Genomic DNA, 26,585 nt, shown 5'->3' on the forward strand with positions numbered 1-26,585 from the left:
CAGTCCTCACTGTGACAACGGACCACACGGGCACGCACTTTGTATGCTTGTTTGCACACGCAGATGATGTCTGATGGCTGTGGCCTTTTTCTGCTTGCAGGGGTATCCACACGGCTCACGTCAGTCACTGGGTCAGTCGGCAATGCTGATGGACGCGGCCTTGAGAAAAGTTTTCCCACAAGCTCTGGGAGAATGGCTCTGTGAAAAAGAGCTGTAGATTTGGACTTTATTAGCTCCCACAGTTCCATATCTGGTTCTATCCTCTCTATGTGTATATCATTCTCTGACCATACAACAAAATCTGCAAACTCCTTATTGCATACAAGCAATTGTGTCTGGACCTGGAAATAGTAGGCATGTGAATGTTTGAGCTGTAATTTGCCATTTGATTCTTCCAAACAGAATCTGCTGTCAACACATTCTTTAAGGCTTATCCTGTCATGTGCACAAAGTGGACATTTAACCTCCACTACACCATCACCACAGCAATCACAATGCATTACGCCATCAGGTGTAGCCCCCAGGTGAGGCAGTTCTGGATTTATTACAAAACCACTGGTTTCACATCTGAAGTTGGTGTGTGAAACCATTTTCTGGCGATAGCAACTCAGTGCCTGTAGTTCATGATCACATCCCCAAGCGGTTGCTTTGGTTGTAAACCCTGTGCTTAGAGGGTAACAGATGCTTTTGATGAGACTTGGTGATGGATTCTCAGGTGGTGTGCAACAAGCAGCTTTCATGCGGGAGGCTGTAACTCTGCCAGCTCTAAAGCTATACCAGGCGTTGCTTTTAGACTGTTCTCTTGTCTGCTGTTCTATTGCATCAGCTTGCCTTTGAGTAATGTCAATTGCGATAGCACTACAATGTAGGAGTAGCTCTTGGCTTGTCATAGAAATGCACTGTTCATCCAATAGCTCAGTCAGGGGCTGACATGTGTTGGTGTTGGTCGACACTGGAGCATAGAGCTCAGCATAGTCTGGCATGACAGAGAGCAAGACCGCTTTATCACCTGTAGCATGCAGCTCTCCAAGGAAAGTGGCAGCCTCAGCATCTGTTGGCTCGGACACATCAGGTAGCGTTTGTTTTTCCTTGTATTGTGTCGGTTTTCCTTCTGCCAATGCAGTGTCTAGCCCATACATGGGCAAACTACGGCCCGCGGGCGGGATGCGGCCCGCGGGCGCCACCTGTGTGGCCCGCGATGGAATTGCAAATTTTTTTTTTTTTTTTTTTTACACAGTGCACCTGAACGCAACATGCAAGATACCGGCTGAATAAGTGTCCAAATGTTCATGTCATTCTGGCCAATACTCCACTTCTGTTATATGGAATATGGAATATCTTTCAATAATCTTTATGACTAAAAGGCTACATTGAATTAGAAATTTAAATAATTAACTCATTGGTTTTGGATTTATTTAGCTTCAAGACTGCATTTTTGTTCGTGTGACCCGCAACACAGGCTTTGATCATCCCGGGCCACTTACTGATACTTATGCTTAAATTAACCCACTCATATTCTGATTTATTTCAAGAAAAACATTTTGGCTAGTGGAAATTCTAATTGCCTGGTAACTTTAAAATCTAGCACCCATATTGGCAGGTGGTCAAAAAAGTTAATTTCAAGCCCTGAGAGCAGGTGGTGACATGATAGGAGTGAGTGAGAAAAGGATGAAATATTGGTGGTTAAGACTGAATAATGACATCACAACTGTTAATTTAAAATTAGTTATTCCTCTAAACGTGGTTTCAAATGCACCAAATTTTTCACGCTGGCGCCGTTCGGCCCTCAGCAAAATCTGCTAGCGAGGAAATTTTTTGTGGCCCTCTCTATCATCAAAGTTACCCATCCATGGGTTACGGCATGACAATATTTGTTCGGCCCCGGCAACAATCTGGGTTTCTCATGTGGCCCCCCATGAAAAATAATTGCCCACCCCTGGTCTAGCCTCTGTTTGATTGTCACTTTTGAATGAAAGTCAATGTTCTCCACTTGAAGGTACTTTTGCTTTGGTTGCCCACTTGGAAGTAACCAATATGCAGGTTTTTCTGTCACAGTTTGGGACTCACGGAGTGAAACTGCTGCCTGGATAGCAAAAAGTACTGCTCCAACATGGCTGCACGTCTCCCCTAATCCTGCCATACACGTGCAGTGCGCAGACAGGACAACGCCATCCTTCTGGGCAATGACCCATGGGTGCAGAGGTGGGGCACTTAGTTTCTGACTGTGATTCACCTGTGGAAAGACAAGAACACATTGTTTGCGATCAAGATTTCAAAATCCAAGAGGCATGATATACTGTACAAGCACTGTACAAGTGTAGCTACTGTTAGCTGCCCGGAGAAAGCAGCTCTAGACAAGTGTGACATAGTTCTGTGGTTATTTTGTCATATGAAATTATAGTAACACATACCTTACAATATAATATAACACAATGCAATTCAATGCAATAGCCCATAGAAGTTTTGTTAAGCTTTATAATATTACATTTGTCTTGAGACAATGTCAAGGAGGTGTTGATTCAACTGGTATGGTATTTTATTTACTAGTGTGGGTCCATGGGAGTTAGACCCCCACCCCACCCCCAGTCTGGAACACAGTGGTCTCAAAAGCCTCAGGGACACACTCAAAATAATCATAAATAACTGATGATACCACTTATTAGATTGGTGATGTCACTCAAGCACTCAATGTCATCAGTGAGTGATGTCACCAGATTATGTCATCATGACATCACATCATTGGGTAATTAGGGCAATTACCTAATAAAAAAAAAATCCAGCATAGCTGTGGCCAGACAAAACACACAGTAACTTCTCATTCGTATTGTAAGATTGATTTATTATGGTGGTTTATGGTGTCCTTGAGCAAATACAGTATTTATTGTCACTCTGTATGTTGTTGGTCAGGGTGGTAAGCCACAATCATGCTGCTGGCATTGTAGCTGGTATGCATTGCGTATTATATTGTTTAGATAGCATTATATTGTAAGGTTTGTGTTATTTTCCCCCACTCCTGCAACGTTAGGTGGCAATGGCATCATGTCAAGTCCAAAAGTGTAGCCTACTAGCCTACTGACCATGGACGTTATGCTACTACTGATTGCATCAGAGTGCAGCCTTGCTTTCAAAACAGCATCTCAGAGCTAAAACAATGGTTCACCGTTTACTTTAAGCCCCTTCTGCAACTCACTTTCCAGGGTGATTCACTTCACAATGCCATTGAACACATGTTAAAACGTTACTAAGGCTACTTTGATTTGCTGAGGTTAGCTAACGTTAGCAAAGATTGGGCTAGCATGCAAGCAAGTATCAGATCGTATCAAACAAACATGTAACGTTAACGTTATTTACCTTTGCTGTCACGACGATGTTTGATGATGATGATGATGATGTCGTTGGTGGCACAAAAGTAAGAATGTCAGAGACCTTGCCACAGACGAAATAGTTATAGGACTCAAGCGATTTGTAGGCCTTCAGCTCCTGAGACGTGTACGCCGATACTGTATTCACAAGATAGTTGTAGATGTCCGGGTACATTATACCTGGCAATAACGAGTGATCTTTACTCATGTTGGCTATATCTATCTTATAGGGGTCGACACCTCCGACCAAACTTATTTTTTCTTCGTATCTTGTTGTTCTATTTGACGAAGCCATAACTGTTATACGCTCAACTTGCTACAGCGACTGTGTACTCCGCTTTGTTTACGACCGCGGTATTGGCGGTGTCGCGGTAACGTCATCAAAATGGCGCCGGGTAACTACTTCCGGGGTTAGCGAATAAGGTCTATTAGTGTCTGCCGCGGGTATGGCCGGCGGAGATCGACTTCAGAAACCGGGTAAGCGATTGTGGTTGTGTTCTATCACTTAACACGTTGAGTGCCATAGCCGAGATATCTCGTCTTACATAATCCAACGGTTGAGTGCCATAGACGAGCTATCTCGTCTTACATAAACATTTTTTTTTTTTGACGGTGGGACATCAATCAACCCCTTTTACGTCTTCTATATCAATATTGGGAGGAAGAGAATGTGTATAATCTATTTTACCGACCACTAAGTGGCGACAGTTCTCTCCCAAGACAGAGAGAAAGCCACAGCCAGCCACAGACCAATCTCGAAGCTTCCTTTCATTTCTAAAGTCCTGGAGAAGGTCGTTGCAGATCAGCTCCTAAATTTGGTAGAAGGTCACAATATTTTTGATAAGTTTCAATCTGGTTTCCGAAAGAGACATAGTACCGAGACTGCATTACTTAGAGTAACCAATGATATTCTTATGCATGCTGACAAAGGTGAATATTCTATCCTTATTTTACTTGACTTAACTGCTGCCTTTGATACCATTGACCATGCCATTTTACTTGATAGGCTGCAAAATTGGGTTGGCATCTCTGGTACAGCTCTTAATTGGTTTCGTTCTTACTTATCAAATCGATTTTTTAATGTTTGTATTAATAATCTTGTGTCCTCTTTAGCTCCCCTGCTGTGTGGAGTGCCTCAAGGGTCGGTCCTTGGACCAATACTCTTTGCACTTTATATGCTTCCTTTGGGTATTTTATTCAGCCGCTTTGTAAATATTTCTTACCATTGTTATGCTGATGACACTCAGATTTATTTTTCTGCCAATTCTAATGACGTGAACCATCTGTCCTCCCTCCATGACTGCCTAGCCTCCATTAAAGAGTGGATGTCCATTAACTTCCTTCATCTCAACCCTGACAAAACGGAAGTCATTTTAATTGGCCCAGATAACTTTGTTAACACAGTCAATCCTTTTATTGGCCCACTTCAGCCAAATATCAGTCCGACTGCTAAGAATCTTGGAGTCATCTTCGATCAACACTTAAATTTCAACCATCATGTCACTAAACTTGTCCAGTCCTGCTTCCTCCAGTTAAGAAACATTACCAAAATTAGACACATGTTATCTCTCTCAGACCTTGAACGCCTAATTCATACCTTCATTTTCTCTAGATTAGACTACTGTAACTCCCTCTACTCATGCCTCAGTCAAGCTGCCCTGAACCGGTTACAGCTGGTTCAGAATGCAGCTGCCAGGTTATTAACCAGAACAAACCGTAGGTCCCACATCACCCCTGTCCTTGCTTCTCTTCACTGGCTCCCTGTAAAATTCAGAATTCAATTCAAGATCCTCCTGTTTACTTTTAAAGCCCTGCATGACCTCGCCCCTAATTATATTTCAGAACTCATTGTTCCTTATTCCACCTCTCGACCACTCCGCTCCTCAAACCTCGGCCTTTTATCCGTTCCATCGTCCAACTTTAGAACTAAAGGTGATCGTGCCTTTTCTGTTTTAGCCCCAACCCTCTGGAATCAACTCCCCCAATCTGTTAGATCTGCTCAATCTTTGGGCTGTTTTAAGCAATTTCTAAAAACTCATCTTTATAGGCAAGCCTTTTTATAAATATTTTCTTTGATCATTTTGTTTTTGCTCTTTATCATTGTACTGTATTATGTTGTATTTTACTGTTTACTTTGTCCATGTGTAAAGCACTTTGTAACCTTGTGTTTTAAAAGGTGCTATATAAATAAAGAGTTACTTACTTACTTACTTACTTACAGCCAGAGCCACAGCCAGCCAGCGCGCTGGAGAAAGCCAGTGTAATTTTCAAGGAAGTAGCTGGGCGAAAACTCTTTCGATTTCACACACACACACACACACGCGCGCGCGCGCGCGCGCACACACACACACTCGAGTACCTTTGCGCATAAATAAGACCAGAATCGCAAAAGCTTATTCAAAGCTCTCAGCCGACACCTCAAGAAACAGTTTTACAGTCCAGACGGCCGCGGAGAATCCTCCCTCCGCAGCACAGACGGAGGGAGGAGTTTGGAGACACACACACACTCTCTCTCTCTCTCTCTCTCTCTCTCTAGTCCCGAGAGAGAGAGAGAGAGAGAGAGAGAGGAGAGAGAGAGAGAGAGAGAGAGAGAGAGAGAGAGAGAGAGAGAGAGAGAGCACACAGAGTGGGAGACAGACACGCTGTGGGGGCAAAGAACGGACAGAGATCTCTTCCTCTCAGAGCCGCGGAGCAACGCGCGAACACACACACACACACACACACACACACACACACACACACACACAATACAGTATACAGACTTGCCCAAGGGCACCCATAATCACAGGCAGGTGACTGTTCTGCTGTTTGATTGAATTTCACAAAACTGCGATTATCTCAGCTTGCTGTCTCAGACGCTAAAACCATGCTGTACTCAACGGCTAATATCTACATAACTACTAACTCTGCAAACTAACTCTTTTAGACAGAGAAAGCACACATTCTATTAGTTATTTTTAGATGATTGGTGTTCACGAAGTCTTAACAGAAAATAATCCTCGGCTCTTGTAAAATGAGCCAGAATCCTCAAAAAAAACCCTGGCACAATTTACCTACAGGATTGAAAAAACGGCTGGCACTCAATGTGTTAAAGTACCGAAAGCATTATTCTTTTAGTTTCTGATTGAATTGTCAGCTTCTGCTAACTGAGACCATTTGTCAACTAACGTTGGCTAACTTATAGTGGCTACACTGCCTAAAATGTATCTAGACCTACTAGCTTGCCAGCTAACTGAGTTAGCCAGATTCATCAGCTTAAGATAACATAAATAAATGCTTTCAGGATTTTCAACCCCTGCAGTTCAGCGCTCACTGCTCAGTCAGGCCTACTGTAAACTGGCTATAAATGAATCTAGCATTCAAAATAGCTACTGTAGCAGGGACACTGTACCCTGTCCCTGCTACAGTAGCTATTTTTAATGTTAGATTCATTGTTCAAGTTAGTTCTCACTCTGTGTGTGTGTGTGTGTGTGTGTGTGTGTGTGTGTGTGTGTGTGTGTGTGTGTGTGTGTGTGTGTGTGTGTGGCTCTGGTAGCTCCAGTCACATCAACACCACTGAAACAATACCATGCCATAGCATGCTAAATGTGCAGTGGTGGATGTTTGTGATACATGAAGCATTGGAGTCTGATGCTGTGTGATATAATCCACTTTCTCTTTCTTCACATTTGACTTAAGACAGACTTCATAAACGGTAACGCTTTAGAATACAGCCCGCAAATAAGCATGTAGTTATAGTATAACAACGGGGTTTAGGGCTGTAGTTATAGTCTAACTATGGGGTTTAAGGAGTGAATTATAAGATCTGTACTTATAGTCTAACTACGGGGTTTAAGGAGTGTAGTTATAGTATAACAACGGGGTTTAAGGAGTGTAGTTATGGTATAACAACGGGGTTTAAGGAGTGTAGTTATGGTATAACAACGCGGTTTAAGGAGTGTAGTTATGGTATAACAACAGGGTTTAAGGAGTGTAGTTAGAGTATAACAACGGGGTTTAAGGAGTGTAGTTATAGTCTAACTACGGGGTTTAAGGAGTGAAAAAATACTTTAACTAGAGGGTAACAAGATCTGTACTTATAGTCTAACTACGGGGTCGCGGGCTGTATTATGAAGCAGGGGACAAATGTTTGTACTTATAGGCTAATTACGGGGTACCACACTATACTTACAGGGTAACTACGGGGTTTAAGGAGTGTAGACAGTTATAGTATAACAACGGGGTTTAAGGAGTGTAGTTATAGTATAACAACACTCCTTAAACCCTGTTGTTATACTCTAACTACACTCCTTAAACCCCGTTGTTATACTCTAACTACACTCCTTAAACCCCATTGTTATACTCTAACTACACTCCTTAAACCACGTTGTTATACTCTAACTACACTCCTTAAACCCTGTTGTTATACTCTAACTACACTCCTTAAACCCCGTTGTTATACTCTAACTAGACTCCTTAAACCCTGTTGTTATACTCTAACTACACTCCTTAAACCCCGTTGTTATACTCTAACTACACTCCTTAAACCCCGTTGTTATACTCTAACTACACTCCTTAAACCCCGTTGTTATACTCTAACTACACTCCTTAAACCCTGTTGTTATACTCTAACTACACTCCTTAAACCCCGTAGTTACCCTGTAAGTACAGTGTGGTACCCCGTAATTAGCCTATAAGTACAAACATTTGTCCCCTGCTTCATACAGCCCACGACCCCGTAGTTAGACTATAAGTACAGATCTTGTTACCCTCTAGTTAAAGTATTTTTTCACTCCTTAAACCCCGTAGTTAGACTATAACTACACTCCTTAAACCCCGTTGTTATACTCTAACTACACTCCTTAAACCCCGTTGTTATACCATAACTACACTCCTTAAACCCCGTTGTTATACCATAACTACACTCCTTAAACCCCGTTGTTATACTATAACTACACTCCTTAAACCCCGTAGTTAGACTATAAGTACAGATCTTATAATTCACTCCTTAAACCCCGTAGTTAGACTATAACTACAGCCCTAAACCCCGTTGTTATACTATAACTACATGCTTATTTGCGGGCTGTATTCTAAAGCGTTACCTCATAAACTCATTATGACTAATATCAGCTTCACAGGGCTTTGATGGCAGCCTGATCTACTGTACTACTGTTATGTGTTTTTGGATGGAGGTTTGGTGTGTTGTTGTTTGTGTCAAACTTGCCAGCCTGTTGGAAGAGTTTGACGCAACAAAAAGCAGGAACACAAATAGATACAATACTTTAAAGGATGGCTTTACTGGTAATCAACCCACTTTGTATCATTAATAATCTTGGTAATATAAGCACATGGGCAGTGTTTACCTCTCTCTGTGTTTTCCTCACGGAGATCTCCCATTTCCTCCTCTGGCAAAGCAGAGCTCCGTTGTGACGCGGTTTACGTCACAACGCGTCACAACGGAGCTGCGGAAGTTCTGCTGGAGACGTGGAATCTGCTCGAGGGCGGCTGTTATTGTTTATTTTTATTTTTTAAGTATGCTCACATCCACGGAGAATGCATTGAGAGCCTTAAGGAGCATTAATGACTTGCAGCTGACGGGGGCAGAGTTTCTGCAGACAGGAGCAGGAGCATTTTTCTCCGTGAAGTAAACAGAGAGAAGATAAAGGCTGCCCATGTGCTTATATTACTGAGATTATATATGATACAAAGTGGGTTGATTACCGGTAAAGCCGTCCTTTAAAGGCAAGAAAGCAAGTATTATATAACGGAATCAAAGAAGTTGCATAAAAAGTAATCAGGTGAATTAGGGCCTATATGACTCTCCCTCTCTCTCCTCTCCAGAGTAAAATGATTAAGGCCAACAACATGAGTAGAATTTGAGATCTAAGCCCCTAAAACCAGATCATGTCTGATTTCAGATTGATCGACTCTATACAGACGTCCACACATTACAAAATCCATATAATATTCATATCAGCACATTATTAAACATGATGTCTGACCTCAGAGTCTCCAGTCTGCAGTGTGGACTCTCCAGTCCGGCACAGAGCAGCTTCACTTTTTTTGAATCATGCAGGTTGCTGTCACTCAGGTCCAGTTCTGTCAGATGGGAGTTGGACTTCAGAGCTGAGGCCACGACTTCACAGTGAACCTCTGTCAACCAGCAGAACCTCAATCTGAATAAAGAATAAAGAAGAAGTTGAACTTCACAGCTGAGACCAGGGGCCCTGGTCTCGCAAACGCACTGATTAGCGCTTGTGCAGTTTTTAACGGTGGGCACTAGTGCAATTTGGAGGCGTGACCAAGCCCTCTGCTATTCTCCCTGCCACGCAAAATGCCTGTGTGCTCCATGCAAAATCATGAAATGGGCGTGCTTATCACCTGTGCAGGCAGGAATGATGCAGGCCACACTGATTGGTTTGATTGATGTAAAGCCCAGACCCTGGGCATCACAACAATCAGACCAATCAGATTCCCGTCTCTCACTCCCTTTAATACCGTTTGTGGGTGTGGAGAACCCGGCACATATTTGTATTATCGATCATAATCATTTTCACCTCATACTTTTCACATAAATCACCCAAATGATGTTATTTTTTAATGTGCACTCCCAGGAGTATCAAACAGGTGTTGTCTATTCACTGTAAGAATGGCACTTAACTGTTTCTGCAAATGAACTCTATCATTATCTATCTATTTATTTACATTGCCAAGAGAGAATGAGAGATATACTGTATAGAGATAGGGAGAGAGAGAAAGGGAGGCAATGGATTTATCAGATGAAGGCAGGTAATAAAATAGGGCTTATTGTATTGTAGAAACAGAGGTAGGCAACAGCACTCGAATTAGAGTAAATCTTGAGTTTTTTTTATTAAGGGCAAAACATCAAGCGTTTCAGCCTTAGGCCATCATCAGTGTGCTTTTACTCTAATTCGAGTGCTGTTGCCTACCTCTGTTTCTTTTAATTGATGCAATTCTGGTTCTTTGGTTGGCTGGAAAATAGAAACGTGTTTGCAACGGGGAAACAGGGACATTTGATTGACAATAATATTGCAAGTAGGCTACAATGTCCAAGTTTTCTCAATTCATTTCCCATTAACCCCTATTTGTAGCCTATCTTTTTCCTGAGGGAGCGAGATGGGAACTGACAGATGTATGTAGGCTACTCAAAGGGGGGGAATAATTGTAGAGTAATATTATAGTAGGATATTAATTGGCATTAAGGCATTGGTGATTCATTCATCTGGGCGATGCAGTATGGCACTTTTTTTTTTTTACAATTAAACCTCATTTACTTATTACACTTGACTGGTTGTTTTTCAGATGTGATGTGAATCTAAAGTGAACTAAACAAGTCAGATCCACTGTAAATGTTTTTCAGTAGATGCTGTGATGTAGCCACAAGAAAGGTGCAATATTAATGTTTTAATAGCTAATCAAGAAAGATGCATTATAAATGGTGTTTCAGGAGATGAGTGATGTTGCTAGCTATAGGTTCTAAACAAGAAATATGGTTCAAATGTTTACAGTAGTTTTCCTTTCTTGCTGCACTACAATGTTACAATGCTGTGAGACGGACCTAAACACAAAAGATGCAATATTAATAGTTTTTTATGAGATACTCAGTATTTAATACTAATACTAATACTAATAATAGAAAAGGAGAAGATACTGAATAATGACATCACAACAGTATAATCCTAATGTTAATTTAAAATTAAATATTCTTCTAAATATGGATAAAAGTCCAAAAAACATAAATTTTCCTACAACACTGCCCGCAAATTCCATTCCTTACAGCACCCCCTATTTAATAATAGTTCCAGCGTGGCTGCGAAAATGTGGTGGCGCATTGTGTCAAGTGCACATATAATGGTTCGGGGAACGGTCCGGCCCCCGGTCCCTTAGGTTTCTGACAATGTGGCCCCCTGAACAATTTAGTTGAATAGCCCTGCAGTATGGTGTGCGTGTGTGTGCACGCGTGCGGTTTCGGAGAGAGAGAGGGGGGGTATAATCGATCATATTAACAAAACATTTTCACCTCATAATTTTCACATAAACTCCCAAAATAATGTTATTTTTTAATGTGCACTTAAAGGATGGCTTTCCCGTGGGGAATATGAATATATATTAAATCTCACGCCCCTAAGGTTTTCGAATCCGTTGACATTTTTGAAATTGCTTCTTCACAGCCAGAGATATCAACAGAAATCCACTCTGTGTGTGTGTGGGGGGGGCGGGGGTGGTGGAGGGGAGGGGCGGGTGCAGGGGCTCGAAATCCTACATTTCCCACAATGCACTGGGCTCGCGTGGCCTTAGATTCCACGCCCACCCCTCAGGCATTTGGCTGATATCAAACTCCAGTAGGTGGCGGTAATGCACATATATGTTTGCCAACCGCCATAAAACTCAAAGAAGAAGAAGAAGGCTTCGACAATAAAACATTATGAGAAGAAGAAAAAATCGAAAATAAAATTGCCTCCAAATTGCACCAAATTTAAACCGAAGTATATGTCGGGAGATGTCTTCATAAAAAAAAATTCATGCATTTTAAGGCATTTTCCAAGGAGTTACGTGCATCTGATGTTGTAACTATTTCATGTAAAAATGTGTAAAAACGGGTACATTGCTCAGCGTTGATTTCGTTACTTCAACGCACCTACTACTAGATGTAAAATTTGACGAGCTTTCCAATGCCGCCAGTCCCGTGTCGGTCCGTGCTTCCGTTCCCGAGATATGGTCTCTTTGCAAGGAACTATGGAAAGCTAATATTAGCTACCATAGGCTATGCGGTTGAAAAAGATGGCTGCCTTTTGTTTTTGTTCAAGACCTCTGAAGGGGCGTGGAGGACTTCTAGAGGCGGGACCATGGCAGCACAGGCCCACAAGTAGTGTAGTTCATAGATGCTCGACTTCCGCAAGGCTGGACTTGTCGCTCTGACGCGTTTTGCGTCAGACCGTCATGGAAATAATGTGAGAGATGCTTGATATCTCTGGCTGTAAACAACCAATTTCAAAAATTTCAACGGATTCGAAAACCTTAGGGGCGTGAGATTTAATATATATTCATATTCCCCACGGAAAAGCCGTCCTTTAAGGGAATATCAAACAGGTGTTGTCTATTAATTTTAAGGATGGCATTTAACTGTTTCTGCAAATGAATTTGAATGAAATTGCACGATGGACACTGTAATCTCCATGTGTAATTTGAACATCTCCACAGCATCTCATCAAACATCTCATCAACACCATCACATAACAATAACACTGGGCCCTATCGTGGCAAAAGCGGTAATTTAGCGCTTGTGCCGGGCGCAGCACAAATTAATGGCCGTTCCCAAGTCATCTGCTATTCTCTGTGCAAAATGCCACTTGCCCCAGCGCCACAGTGATTTATGCAGGATTAACTCTGGAAATTATTCAGAGGCGTGCAGGCTTGGTGTGGGCGTTATCATCCACACAACCAATCAGTGTCGCTCCTTTCATTCCCTCCAATTCATATGCGCAAATGTCATATGGTTGTCCACGTGCATTAGACGTTTTGTTCATATAAATAGGCTATAACATACACATGTCAAAATATTTGTTTCTTTAATAGGCAGGGATGTGTGAGAATTTAATTCTAGCCTATTTCAACATGTCAAAATTGTCCCAAGTGCCAGGTTCATCTTAATAGGCTATTGCATGCGTGCAATTGCAGGGAAGGGGGTTACTGTATCACTGGTCGACATGACTTGCTCAAATCTACTGTGTGTGTGTGTGTGTGTGTGTGTGTGTGTGTGTGTGTGTGCGTGCGTGCGTGCGTGTGTGTGTGTGTGTGTGTGTGTGTGTGTACACAAGGTTTTGGAGAGAGGGGGAGAGAGAGGGGTTAGCCCACTGTAGAAAGAGGATATCAGCATGATTGTGGCACTTTACATGTGATACACGTTTTTCAGTGAATAATAGTTGATTGCCTCACTGAGTAATCTGCTGTTACCCAATTTTAGCAGCAGAATTTGATGTCCTGGCATTTGTATTTTAACGGGATGTCCATGCGCATGCTGACGATAGCAGAAGGCAAGGATTTTGCGGGGACACACCTGGATTGGCTTGCGGGAGGCGGACGATAGCATAAGACGTATGGCGTGCAAACCCGGACTCAAGCGCAAAAAGCGGATATCGCTTCTACCAAGATAGGGCCCCAAGGATTTCCCGTGCACTGCTGGAGCAGTGCGGAGAATAATTGTGCACTCAGGTGCAGCGGGGTTTTAGACCTGCTTTTCAGAGCTCTAAGCGCAAAGAATTGAGCAAACGTGAGGATTTAGCATGGCCACGCCTGGTTTACCTTAAGGCACACCCACAGGTGTGCCGGGCCTGAAAACCCAGAACCCAGAACTTCAGAGCTGTGAGGTCTCAGAGTTCACAGACAGAAAGACTGTTTACACATTTAATGTGAAATGAGAGATTATCAAAGCAGAGCTGAGATCAAAACCTATTAAGCTCCTCCTCCTCCTCCTGATAATAATAACAATAATTTATACTATAGAATTTGAAATTTTCCAAAAGTGATTAATGTATAATATAAGCATAAACCAAACAGAAAATAATACATGAATGCAATTGTATCATATTAAAGCATTTCTGTAAAAAACAGTTTAAGAAAATAATGAAAAATGATGGAGATTTCAGTGTGAGCTCCACAGGCTGTTCAGTTGTGGTAAAACAGCTCAGTAGAACAGCCTGACACCATTAGAGTCAGTCTGGCTTCACCACAGATTTGGTTGGGGTTTAGTAACTTTTAAAGTTTTGAGCCTACAGCGTCATATTTACCACTTTGTCAGCTCGGTCATGTGACTCTGTAATTATGATATTTGTGACATGAGCTGAAGGCAGGAGAAGACTGGGGGAAACTTTCATACACAAGTAGTTAGGTAGCTAGCAATCATGTCACGGTGCCAGGGTCTGCATGGGAGATTAGTTCCTGTACACACACACGCACACACACACACACACACACACACACACACACACACACACACACACACACACACACACACACACGTATATATATATATATATATATATATATATAGATATAATATTTGTTTATACAGTTTATATATATATATAAAAAAATATATACAGGTTTATATATAGGCTATAGTTTATATAGGTGTGTATATATATTGTTTATATAATACATTAGTATTATTACTAGTATTGTCTTTTAAATGGGCACTGCACTTTAAACATCTTAACACTGCTTTTGTCCGTTTTTTTTGTCCGTTTTTATTATATGTGTCTGTGTTTTTAATGTGTTTTGTAACATGCACCTGAGCCTGGTGGAAGGAAAAATGTCTGTTGCGTTGTGACAGACAATAACGTTTTTGAATCTTGAATCTTAATCATTTGTATGAAATATTGTAACTGATGGTGTCAGGTATGAAGGTCACTCTAGTCTACACCAGGGGTTTTCAAAGTGTGGGAGACTGCGCCTCCCCTCAGAGAACATATAGACCAACACCCCCTCCCTCCTCCCCACACACACACACACACACACACACACACACACACACACACACACACCATTTATTATTGCCATTATTAGCTACTATTATTGTTCTATGCTCCACTCGGGCATAAGCAGTTCCAAAGATGTTGTAAACATCTTTATCCTAAATTCTTTAATATTTTAAAACCTATTTATCCTGCTATTTTCAAATAACCTCTTTTAAACATTTTATACATCTTTATCCACTCTGAAGGACTTTTAGTCGTTTTTTTTTTACATCTTTATTATAACTAGAAGGATACCCGCCCCACGCCCCGTGCAGTGTATCGAGTAAATGTTGAGTTCTCTGCATGTTCTGCCTCTATGGACTGTGTCTGCAGCCAGGCTGGCCAGCGTGGACAGACAGTTCTCCAGCCTCATAAATCTAGTAAAATTTGTCTGAAATAGCTCCCCAACAGATACAATAATATGACCATATATGTGTTTGATGTACATACAAAGAACTGCCGCAATCGGTGATACACGCATTTAAAAAAAAAAGTGTTTTCCTTCTTCCTGGTTTCTCCTCTGACACCCTGAGCTCACCTCACAGAGGCAGTCAGACTGCGGGCGCTGTGCCCCCGGATGAAGCCACAGTCTGCGTGACGTAAATTCCGTAATCAGAGGGTGTGCATACAGGCTCTCTGCAGACAACCACCTACGCTACTTTTGTGACTGGACGGACATGTCTGGTGGAGGCGGTGCATTTTCTTACATTTTTTCTGCGTCACGTCAGGGAAGGAGCACCTCACACTTTTAAAACTGCTTGTCTAGACTGTTCTATACTGTTACTAACGGAGTACTAACCGAGCCTTCCTGCAGTTCCTCACAGCTGGGATCAGTCTCTGCCACCCCAATGATGATGTGTTGTAGGCCTCCAGGTCGAACACATCCAGAACCTCCTCTGACATCTGCAGCATGTAGGCCAGAGCTGAGCAGTGGATCTCAGAGAGTTTACTCTCTGATCTGTTCTCTGACTTCAGGAACTTTTGGATCTCCTGGTGTACTGACTGGTCATTCATCTCAATCAAACAGTGGAAGATGTTGATGCTTCTTTCAGGAGAGGTTAAGAAATGTGCACCATTATCATCATCACTGTTCATCTCCTTCAGGTTGCTGATGGCTCTCTGGATGCTTTCAGGACTGCTCTCTGTCTGACCCAGCAGGCCTCGTAAGAGTTTCTGGCTGGACTCCAGTGAGAGGCCATGAAGGAAGCGGACAAAGAGGTCCAGGTGGCCATTTTTACTCTTCAGGGATTTGACCATGGCTCTCCTCAGAAAGACATCCAGGGATTGTTCACCATCTTCTTCTTCTTTTTCATTTTCTTCCTCGTCTTCTTCTTCTTCTTCTTCTTCTTCTTCTTTCAGGAATGTCTCCAGTACCCCCTCATCCCCGTTTGTGTGACAGTGGAACATGTAGACAGCAGCGAGAAACTCCTGAATGCTCAGATGGACAAAACAGAAGACCTTCTCCTGCTGGTACAGCACACACTCCTCTTTAAAGATCTGTGTGAAGACTCCTGAGTACACTGAGGCTGCTGTGATATCAATGGCGCACTCTTTCAGGTCGGCTTCATAGAAAATCAGGTTGCCCTTCTCCAGCTGCTCAAAAGCTAGTTTTCCCAGAGAGAGAATCATCTCCCTGGTCTCTGTAGTCCAGTGTGTATCTGTCTCAGCTCTCCCATGATACTTGATGTTCTGCTGTTTGCACTGAACCAGCAGGAAGTGGATGTACATCTCAGTCAGGGTCTTGGGCAGGTCTTTTCCCTCACTGGTTTTCAACAGATCGCTCAGAACTGTAGCAGAGATCCAGCAGAAGATTGGGATGTGGCACATGATGTGAAGGGTCCGTGACGTCTTGATGTGTTTGATTATTCTTTTGGCCTGCTGGTCATCTGTGAATCTCTTCCTGAAGTACTCTTCCTTCTGTGGGTCAGTGAAGCCTCTCACCTCTGTCACCATGTCAACACACTCAGGAGGGATCTGATTGGCTGCTGCAGGTCGTGTGGTTACCCAGAGGCGAGCAAGGGGAAGCAGATTCCCCTTGATGAGGTTTGTCAGCAGCACATCCACTGAGGTCGACTCTGTAACATCAGTCAGGATCTCGTTGTTCTTGAAGTCCAGAGGAAGTCGACACTCATCCAGACCATCAAAGATGAACACAACCTGGAACTTGTCAAAGCTGCAGATTTCTGCTTCTTTGGTGTCAGGAAATAAGAGATGAAGAAGTTCCACCAAGCTGAACTCTTTATCTTTCAGCAGATTCAGCTCTCGGAAAGTGAACAAAAATAGGAATTGTATATTGTGGTTGGCTTTGTCTTCAGCCCAGTCCAGAGTGAACTTCTGTGTTAAGACTGTTTTCCCAATGCCAGCCACTCCCTTTGTCATCAATGTTCTGGTTGGTTCGTCTCTTCCAGGTAAGGGTTTAAAGATGTCTTCACATCTGATGGTTGTTTCTGGTCTCACTGGTTTCCTGGACGCTGCTTCAATCTGTCTGATCTCATGTTCATCATTGACCTCTCCACTCCCTCCCTCTGTGAGGTAATGCTCTGTGTACATCTGATTCAGAAGTGTTGGGTTTCCTGCTTTAGCAATGCCCTCAAACAAACACTGAAACTTCTCCTTCAGACTGGATTTGTGTTTTTGTTGTGGATGTTGATGTTGAGTTTCTGAAAGAACAAAGAACATCAGTGACCTTTAAAGCTTGTAATGAATAGATCTTGTTAGGCCAATGTTTAGATTTTCAGCAGAGTTTGGACATGCTCATGGCTTCTATCATTTTAAACTATAGCCACTATAAACCATAAAGTTCCAACATGAAGGAGGACGAAACTCAGTTTCTTTATCTTGTGTTCTTGTTGGAATGGATTTGACATGTTCCAAACCGATGATGACTCAAATACATTCAGAATAAATTAAAGAGGTCTTAACAAGTCAAATGAGATCAAAATGAGCAAAACTCAAATATAATGTTATTCTCTCTCTGCAATATTTTGTTTCTTGTTTCATTATATGTTCTTTCTTTGTTGCGGTTGAGAACTGTGGCTTAACAGCATCTTCCAGCTACAGCTTGTGCACCTGATTCAAATGAATTAGATGAGGTGCCCCAAATGATTTGTTCCTATATTGTTTTGTCAATTATTTCACTTATAGGTGGCATCATTGTCTTGAAAACTAAGCAAAACTCTAACAGACATAAATCACCCATTCTCCACCACCTCCCCTCTCTCTCCATGACATTGAAGCTGTTAAAGACTCTTACTCCTCTGCAGCTCCTCAGCCAGCTCCTCCTGCTTCATTCTCCTCAGGAAGAGCAGTGTGGTGTTTAGAAAAGCCTCTGTGCTCCTCCTCGGCTCTTCCTCCACCTCCTCCTCCTCCTCCTCCACCCTCTGACTCTCTGAGCATTCTGCCTCATCTGGACTCAGCTGGAACAGAATAATATACATATTAAACCTTCATACTAAAATCTGCACACAAAATTACATCCATCTTCAGAGACTGAAAGCCTGTACTGATCTAAAGAGTGCATCATGGAGATTCAACATGATCTCACAAATAATTATGGAATAGAAATGTTGACCCACAGCACAAAGCCTTCTAGTTTCACAACAATGGCTCTAAAATAGTTGAATGTGAACATCAGTTTCTGCCTCAGTCCACAGCTACTTCCTGGTTACTGAGCTGGCTGTGACCACAGAGTTGCCCCAGTAGAGAGTTGTGGGAGCATCATCCTCGCCTCATCCCCGCCCTCTAGTGGCCAAACAAACTTTATTTTTGAACAATTTTAAATGTGTTTTGGTGAAAGTAGAACGTCTGGGCTGTGGACCCACATTACTATGTCACAAGTCTTTGTGAGACTGTGTTGGGACATTATAATGGCCAGAATGGTTTATATGCTACGCCCTGCGGAACATTACAATCATGACAGTAGTCAGATAACTTTCTTAATTTTTAGAAATCCATCTTTCTTTCTTTCTTATTCTTAGTACTTAGGATTTTGCTTATATTATTGTAGTACTGGAGGTGTACCGTTAGGGGGGGCTGTAGGGAAAGTACTGTACTGACATATTTGGGTCAAAAGTTTCTCTTGTCCATGAAATGACATCATCCTAAGATACAAAGGAAGAGCAGCTGATGTTGATGATACTGATTGAGGACGCCGACAGATGAACCGCATGGATCAAAAGCAGTCTGGTAGCTGAAGTGAAGCTACTGTTTCTTGAGGACAGCTGGTCGTGTGTGGACGCACAGACCTGTGAAGCTATGTTTCTTGAGGACAGTTGGTCATGTGTGGACGCACAGACCTGTGAAGCTATGTTTCTTGAGGACAGTTGGTCGTGTGTGGACGCACAGACCTGTGAAGCTATGTTTCTTGAGGACAGCTGGTCGTGTGTGGACACACAGACCTGTGAAGATATGTTTCTTGAGGACAGCTGGTCGTGTGTGGACACACAGACCTGTGAAGCTATGTTTCTTGAGGACAGTTGGTCGTGTGTGGACGCACAGACCTGTGAAGCTATGTTTCTTGAGGACAGCTGGTCGTGTGTGGACGCACAGACCTGTGGAACTGATGATTAAGACTGGTTGGTATGTAACTAACGTAGCGGTAGCGTCCGCTATGTTAATTACCAAACTAACGTTGCAGACGCTACAAGAGCGGCAAGCAACACCACGTGACCCTCTGGTGCACCTTCTCAAACTAATAGGATATTTGATCATTTATACGCAACACTATCACATTTGGGGATTCTGGATTTCCTAAGCGTCCTTTGAATGAAGACCAGAACAAGCGACATCCGAAGTGATCCAACTGAAACCGATGCCATGGAGCTGGGTATCACCAAGCCAACCATGCCCCAGTTCAGAGTGACGCCATGACGGATAGCGCAGAAGATCAAGAAGACCAGTGAATTAATGAACTGTAATCTTTACCCTGCTGCCTAAACAGAGATCACTTGCAAACACATAAGTGAGTAAGTTTCACTCTCACGTCAGTACACTAGAGATAGAGATTTCATCTTACATTAGGGCTAAAGGCTAATGGTAAGGGAGGACATAAGACTTAATGATTGGGTTAGGCCAGCAGTTCTCAAAGTTTAGGCCACGCCTCCACTGGGGGGCGCAGGACAACTTGAGAGGAGGTGCGGGCGTGAGTGGGAAAAATCTAAGAGAAGAAAATGCGCAACCAGAGACGGTGGATTATCAAATCTCTGGCGCTACTTGGCCATGCTGCACAATGGCTACGCAGCCTCCACCGCACGAATCAGCCGGGGGAGGAGCTCCTGCAGTCTGGCTGCCTGAGGCGAGTGAGGAGCTGTCAGAGGAGAAGCTCCAGGGAGAAGGAAATCATGATTTCTTTAAATGTGTGTTTCACAAATCCAATCACGGCAGTTATTTGTATGTACATCAAGCGCATGTGCCCATGTTTTTGTATCTGTTGGGGAGCTATTTCTGATCAATCTTATGACATTTATGGGGCTGGGAAACTGTCTGTCCACGCTGGGCAGCCTGCAGCACACGATACAGGTTTAATGTGCAGAGAAGCAACATTTACAGGTACACACTCGCAATTTTCAAAAGCTTCCGACTGACGACTGGATGTCCCGCCTAAAGCCAGGTGATTGGAGAAATCCGAGCGGCTCACTCTCCCACACTTTCAAAACCCCTGGGCCCCGTTCCAATACCCATACTTCCATACTATTTAGTAGGCAAAAAAAGATTTAGTATGTCCCAATACATAGTATGTCAGATGCAGTATGCCAAGAGTACCAGGATGTTGTACTACATCAGCTCCTATTTCGGAGTATGCATCGATGCATGCTGCTTCAGCCAAACTTCCCCACAATCCTTTGCGCAGCAGGAAGTTATGTCTTCTTCTTCTTCTTCTAATGTTTTATGGCGGTTGGCAAACAACTTTTTGTGCATTACCGCCACCTACTGGAGTTACGTCGCACTGACTGAGCTGCGTGTTCATGAATGAGATAATTAACTTTAAGAAAGCCTTGAAATATGTTAAAACCAAACAAGCATGGTGTGTACCAAAACATGCATATCTTGATTCCTGTTTAGATCTCTGACTTAATGTTTTTGCTTTATTTATTTTATTTTGTTTATTTGATTGTCTGTTCCAATTTTGTAAATGTTTAGTCTGAATTTTTTGTATAATGTACTGTTTGTTACTGCCAGACTTTGTTTATTGAATAAAAAAAAAAAAAAAAAAAAAAAAAAAAAAAAAAAACTCAAATGTGGCGCTGCGGACGTCGGCGGAAGTGAGCAAGAGGTCGGAGTTCAGGAAGCTCACGTGACGACAGATGTAGTGTGTCCCAATAGTATGCATTTTGCATGCATGCTGCACACTACAATCCATACTTTGTGAGGGCAGCGGCAGTACATACTACAAGAAAGAAGTACAAGTATGGGTATTGGAACGGGCCCCTGGGTTAGGCATAACTTAGGGTGTATTCACACCTGTAGGTCGTTTGCTTTGTTCTGATTCAGGTACTTAATTGATACAATTGTTGCATTTGTGCCTTGGTTCGTTTGTGTTCACACAGCCACAAGAGAGAGAGAGAGAGAGAGAGAGAGAGAGAGAGAGAGAGAGAGAGAGAGAGAGAGAGAGAGAGAGAGAGAGAGAGAGAGAGAGAGAGAGAGAGAGAGAGAGAGAGAGAGAGAGAGAGAGAGAGAGAGAGAGGGATCGGGAGAGGAAAGTTATTTATTTATTTAGGCTATGTAGCCTATGTATTTATTTAGCCTATTGAGTCTATCGGGAATTTGGAGATAGAAGATCAAAGACCCTTGCAACTTCTGCTATTACTATCACGGCGACTTCAGAGGATTAGCCGAGACATAGGCTATATGAACACCTGTCCTGTCAGGAATAAAATATTAATAAATACTTTAATAATAACGGACATTTCGAGGAAGACATGCAATCAGTCTGATTGTCTGATTGAACCAGACAATCTTATCACAAAGAAGGCTGGCTCTGATTACCATGACTTGTTTTCATTTATTGAATGGAGACCAGAGGTAAGTTGATTGAGTTCAAACTGCTGATGTGATGATCCAAAAATCCCCCAAAGTTTATCCATGCAAGTCACAAGTCGCCAAAACAGGATCTGAATGAAGATGTTGTTTTTAAAGGATAAAAATGCTCGTTCTTCAGGCCATTACGCACAGCGCAGCTGACTATGGCAGCTGGTTTATCCAAAAATGCGCACTGTTTCCTGTAGTTGTGGCGGATCGAGGTCGGATCACGTTCTCACCACAAACAAACCGCACCAGAGTTTGTTTAAAGCGGACCGAGACCACCCTTTCTTGGCGATCTCAGTCCGCTTGTTTTGTCCCGCATCCGAGTGCGATTGCTGTGTTCACACTCCCCCAAACGAACCGCACCAAGGGGGAAAACGCTCTGTTTCGAAACAACTGCTCCAAACGAGATAGGTGTGAATACCCCCTTAGTAACTCCTAACCATAATAACTAGCCGTGATACAGTAGCCTCTGTCCTTTTTGTAACACGATTTCAATTGATGGTGAAGTACAAGGTGTTTTTGTGTGTAGCTGAAGTAAAATGTGTTATTTTATTTTCACACCATAAATATGGAGTCCAGGTCTGTTTGATGCGCCTGGGCAGACTGACCACTGGAAACCTCTGACCTCTCCTCGACTCTGTTGAGAAGACATGATGTATGAGGTCATATAAGGTCACGCACACACACACACACACACACACACACACACACACACACACACACACACACACACACACACACACACACACACACACACACAATGAACTCAACTGGATGTGATGAAGGATCGGACCAATTCTATATCTGATAACTGTGTATCTGTTGTGATTTCAGTTTCAAATAAATACCTCTGATCAGTAGAGTGCTGTCCTTCTTTGAAGTTAAAAGGGTGAGACATAGACCGGTCACTCTTCATGGACACACAGCTGGGCTCAGGGGAGTCTGCTCTCTCCTGCTGCATCCTGAGAGAAACACATTATGAACATTGTGAAGGTATCTGTGTCTTTATGAAGAAGACAATCAGGATGGGCTCTTCACAGGTTAGTCGATTCAGGAGAGGCAGGCACACAGACTGCTGGTGGTTCAGCTGGTAGCTAGGCTGCTGCTGGGGCTTGGCCTGGTAGCTAGGCTGCTGCTGGGGCTTGGCCTGGTAGCTAGGCTGCTGCTGGGGCTTGGCCTGGTAGCTAGGCTGCTGCTGGGGCTTGGCCTGGTAGCTAGGCTGCTGCTGGGGCTTGGCCTGGTAGCTAGGCTGCTGCTGGGGCTTGGCCTGGTAGCTAGGCTGGTGCTGGGGCTTGGCCTGGTAGCTAGGCTGCTGCTGGGGCTTGGCCTGGTAGCTAGGCTGGTGCTGGGGCTTGGCCTGGTAGCTAGGCTGCTGCTGGGGCTTGGCCTGGTAGCTAGGCTGGTGCTGGGGCTTGGCCTGGTAGCTAGGCTGCTGCTGGGGCTTGGCCTGGTAGCTAGGCTGAAAATATATGATGCTGAGGAAGCTCTCATCATCTCAGGTAAAGAGCTCCTCAGCCAAGGCTTACGGCTCTTGCACACCATGAAACGCTCGGCGGCATGCCTGCTGTGAAAGCCTCTTTGACGCTGCATCTTGATAGGCTGTCTTGCTCTATTTCCGCATCTGATTGGTCCATTTCAACCTCGCGCCCCCTGCCGCTGGAACCGCCCAGCGTTTCGCTGTCGCAGACTAGAGGCGGCTTGTCTCTGAGCGGCTTCACGCTCGCGGGGCGGGACTAGGGCGGGACCTTTCGTTAAAGCTACCCAATGACAGCTCTTCCTACACATTTCGCCCCCCCACCCTCCTGTGTACCTCGACCTGAAAAGGTTTCTACAGGCTACAGCTCCAAGCTGGAAGCTGGTTTCCACGCCCACAAAATGCTGCGACGAGGCGGAAAAGCGATTTTGCCATTGTAGGTGTGCACGAGCCGTTAGCGAACACTTGCCTACCAGCCATATTAGCAGCTGCCTGTCTGGACTCATGACTAGAAGCCCTTCCCTAACCACACACATTTTTATAAAACATTAGGTTTAGGCAAGTACAACAATGTGGTTAGAGTTAGGGTTTGGTTATGGTCGTGGTTAGATAAGAAAACCCTAATCCTAATCTAACCACATCTTTTTTACTTGTCGCACGTTTTCAGGAAGAAGCAATGGCGGCGACCAATCAAATGAGTTCAGGGCGGGGTTTTCCCGGCCCATACTAGGAGGAAATGTTGGTCCAGGAACAACCAGTTCGTGCTGCAACAAGTACGTACAATTTGCACCTGTGTGAGACCTGATTAATGAAACAAAGCAGTGTTTGCCTACTATTTCTCTCACTTAATATAGCTCCTTCTAATGGAGAATATGTCAGATGAAAAGTTGCAAATGGAACTGGTGTTGTCAGGTCTTGTCTGGTCTTTTATATATATATATATATATATATATATATATATATATATATATATATATAGTTGTGTTGTCAGGTCTTGTCTGGTCTTTTGCTTGTGGAAGAAGAAAGGAATAATAAGGAGAAACCACACTAAATAGGTATCCTGCAGCGAGAGGTGATAGACTTTACCAAAGTCACGTCGTGAAAATATCCGTGTATTGGAATGATCAGATGAGATGAAGTTGGAAAATGAGCAGAGCGTTTTGTGTGTTTCTCTACCCCTGACCAGCCAATCAGAGTGATTTCTCTACCCCTGACCAGTCAATCAGAGTGATTTCTCTACCCCTGACCAGCCAATCAGAGTAATTTCTCTAACCCTGACCAGCCAACCAGAGTGATTTCTCTACCCCTGACCAGCCAATCAGAGTGATTTCTCTACCCCTGACCAGCCAATCAGAGTAATTTCTCTAACCCTGACCAGCCAATCAGAGTGATTTCTCTACCCCTGACCAGCCAATCAGAGTGATTTCTCTACCCCCGACCAGCCAATCAGAGTGATTTCTCTACCCCTGACCAGCCAATCAGAGTGATTTCTCTACCCCTGACCAGCCATCTGGATTACCAGGTGTCACTCTTCTTCAACTCGGCAAGCATAACGTTATAATCCACGGAGCAATTCTAGAAGTGAGTCGCATATTAACATTAATCCCAGTCTTCCTCTGTTGAAACACACCACGGTGGTGTAAAAATTGTGCTGCTTATTTACCTTACAAGTGTAGTCCTATTTAGTGTAGGCTATGCCGACATGTCAACATGAAACAGTGTGGTTTTTGAATGGAGAGTATATATATATATTTAGAACACGGCTCTCTTGAATACTCGATTCTGATTGGTCAATCAACAAGATTCACCGGTCATTATTTCTCGACAACCGACCGCTGCTCTGCCACACCTGGATTAATCAGTTGATAAGAGCTTTTTGTCAGCAAACACTACTAATTAGGCCAACCAGTTGCAGCTGTGGTGTCTTGTGTGCTAATTACGAATGAAACCGCTTTGTCGTTGAAAACGCTATTAAAAAATCTATTTGAATAATTATTTTTGTCAGATTATTGAATGATTTAGTTGTAGGCTGTGTTCTAAGCGGGATAATGTATATTGAGGCGGTGATTACTGGGAAATAATGACCTTCAGGTGAATTATTAAGCCCTCCGCTGTGCGTCGGGCTCAATCATCACCTGTCGGTCATTATTTCCCCCGTAATCACCGCCTCAATATACATTATCCCTTACATATATACATATATACATATATTAGGGATGTAAATTTTCGGTTAATTTCACTTTCGATTAACCGACGCTAATAATCGATTAACCTATCGTTTAATTCATAATTTTTTAATATAAAAAAAAAATAAAAATAAAAAAATTAACTGATAGACCGACAGCAATAACCGAACAACGACGTTAGCGACGGTTAATCGATTAACGGTTAACCGTTGACATCCCTAATATATATATATATGGTGGGTAAACTACTCGCTTTGGATAGTTTACCCACCTATGTCTTTACCACTACACTGTTTTAGACAGAAACTATGGGGACATTTTTGCAGCAAAACACATGAGAACTTGCATGATGTAATTTATACTCAGAGAGTATTCACACATCTGTGTCCTAAAGTTTAATTCACTAAATATTTATTGATCTGCAAGTGACAATCTGAATATGTATGTGGTTTGCGTGGGTGGAGGAGAGGGAGGGGCTACTTCGCGCTTTCCCAAACTTGGGGTCGCATGGAATTCAATTGGAGTCCCCTAAAATTTCGAGTAATTGATCGATACAAATAATTATTGTTCTAATAATAAAAACACCACACACACAATTTAAAACAACTGAAGCTACCCTACGTTTTCACAAAAGCATCAGCTAAATGACAGAATGTAAATGTAAATATACATACCGCTAATTGTCATGATAGAGAAATAACATGTGACCCCCTTATGAATAGAAAATACTTTCTTCAGTAGGGAGGTGGCCTTTTGAGCGATATGCTGCAGGAACTGAGCTGTAGGCCTGTTAGTGGGCTCTGTGTTCACCAGATATAGCCCATATCTGTAGCCTACTTAGCTCTTCTTCAATTTTCATTATTCATTGTTTAATTTGAGTCATTGTTTGTTCAGCATTAATTTGAGCTCACCTCAATACTGTAGGACATCAAATAACATTTTCTCATTGCAGTATAACCAGTCCTCTTACCTTGTGTCTGAAGGTCCAGGTTCATTACTGAAAGCTGGAGGTCTATGTTTAGAC

The 26,585-nt window shown here is 42.9% G+C and overlaps 2 protein-coding genes across 2 annotated transcripts in view; one reads left to right on the forward strand and one right to left on the reverse strand.

Moving 5' to 3' along the window:
* LOC310791107 (NLR family CARD domain-containing protein 3-like) overlaps window positions 1-17,557 on the reverse strand; it is a gene marked incomplete at its 5' end in the record, with an annotated part of 50,780 nt that extends 33,223 nt beyond the window's left edge. The window contains 3 exons of the mRNA XM_083652808.1: window positions 8,566-8,569; window positions 9,344-9,517; window positions 15,678-17,557. Coding sequence (XP_083508934.1) covers window positions 8,566-8,569; window positions 9,344-9,517; window positions 15,678-17,557 — 2,058 coding nt within the window. The remainder of the gene's footprint in view (window positions 1-8,565; window positions 8,570-9,343; window positions 9,518-15,677) is intronic.
* LOC310791526 (synapse-associated protein 1-like) overlaps window positions 1-26,585 on the forward strand; it is a gene marked incomplete at both ends in the record, with an annotated part of 582,682 nt that overhangs the window by 257,519 nt on the left and 298,578 nt on the right. The gene's annotated exons all lie outside the window — the stretch shown is intronic.

Source organism: Poromitra crassiceps (genome assembly GCF_964638095.1).
Source record: "Poromitra crassiceps genome assembly, chromosome: 16".
NCBI lineage: Eukaryota > Metazoa > Chordata > Actinopteri > Beryciformes > Melamphaidae > Poromitra > Poromitra crassiceps.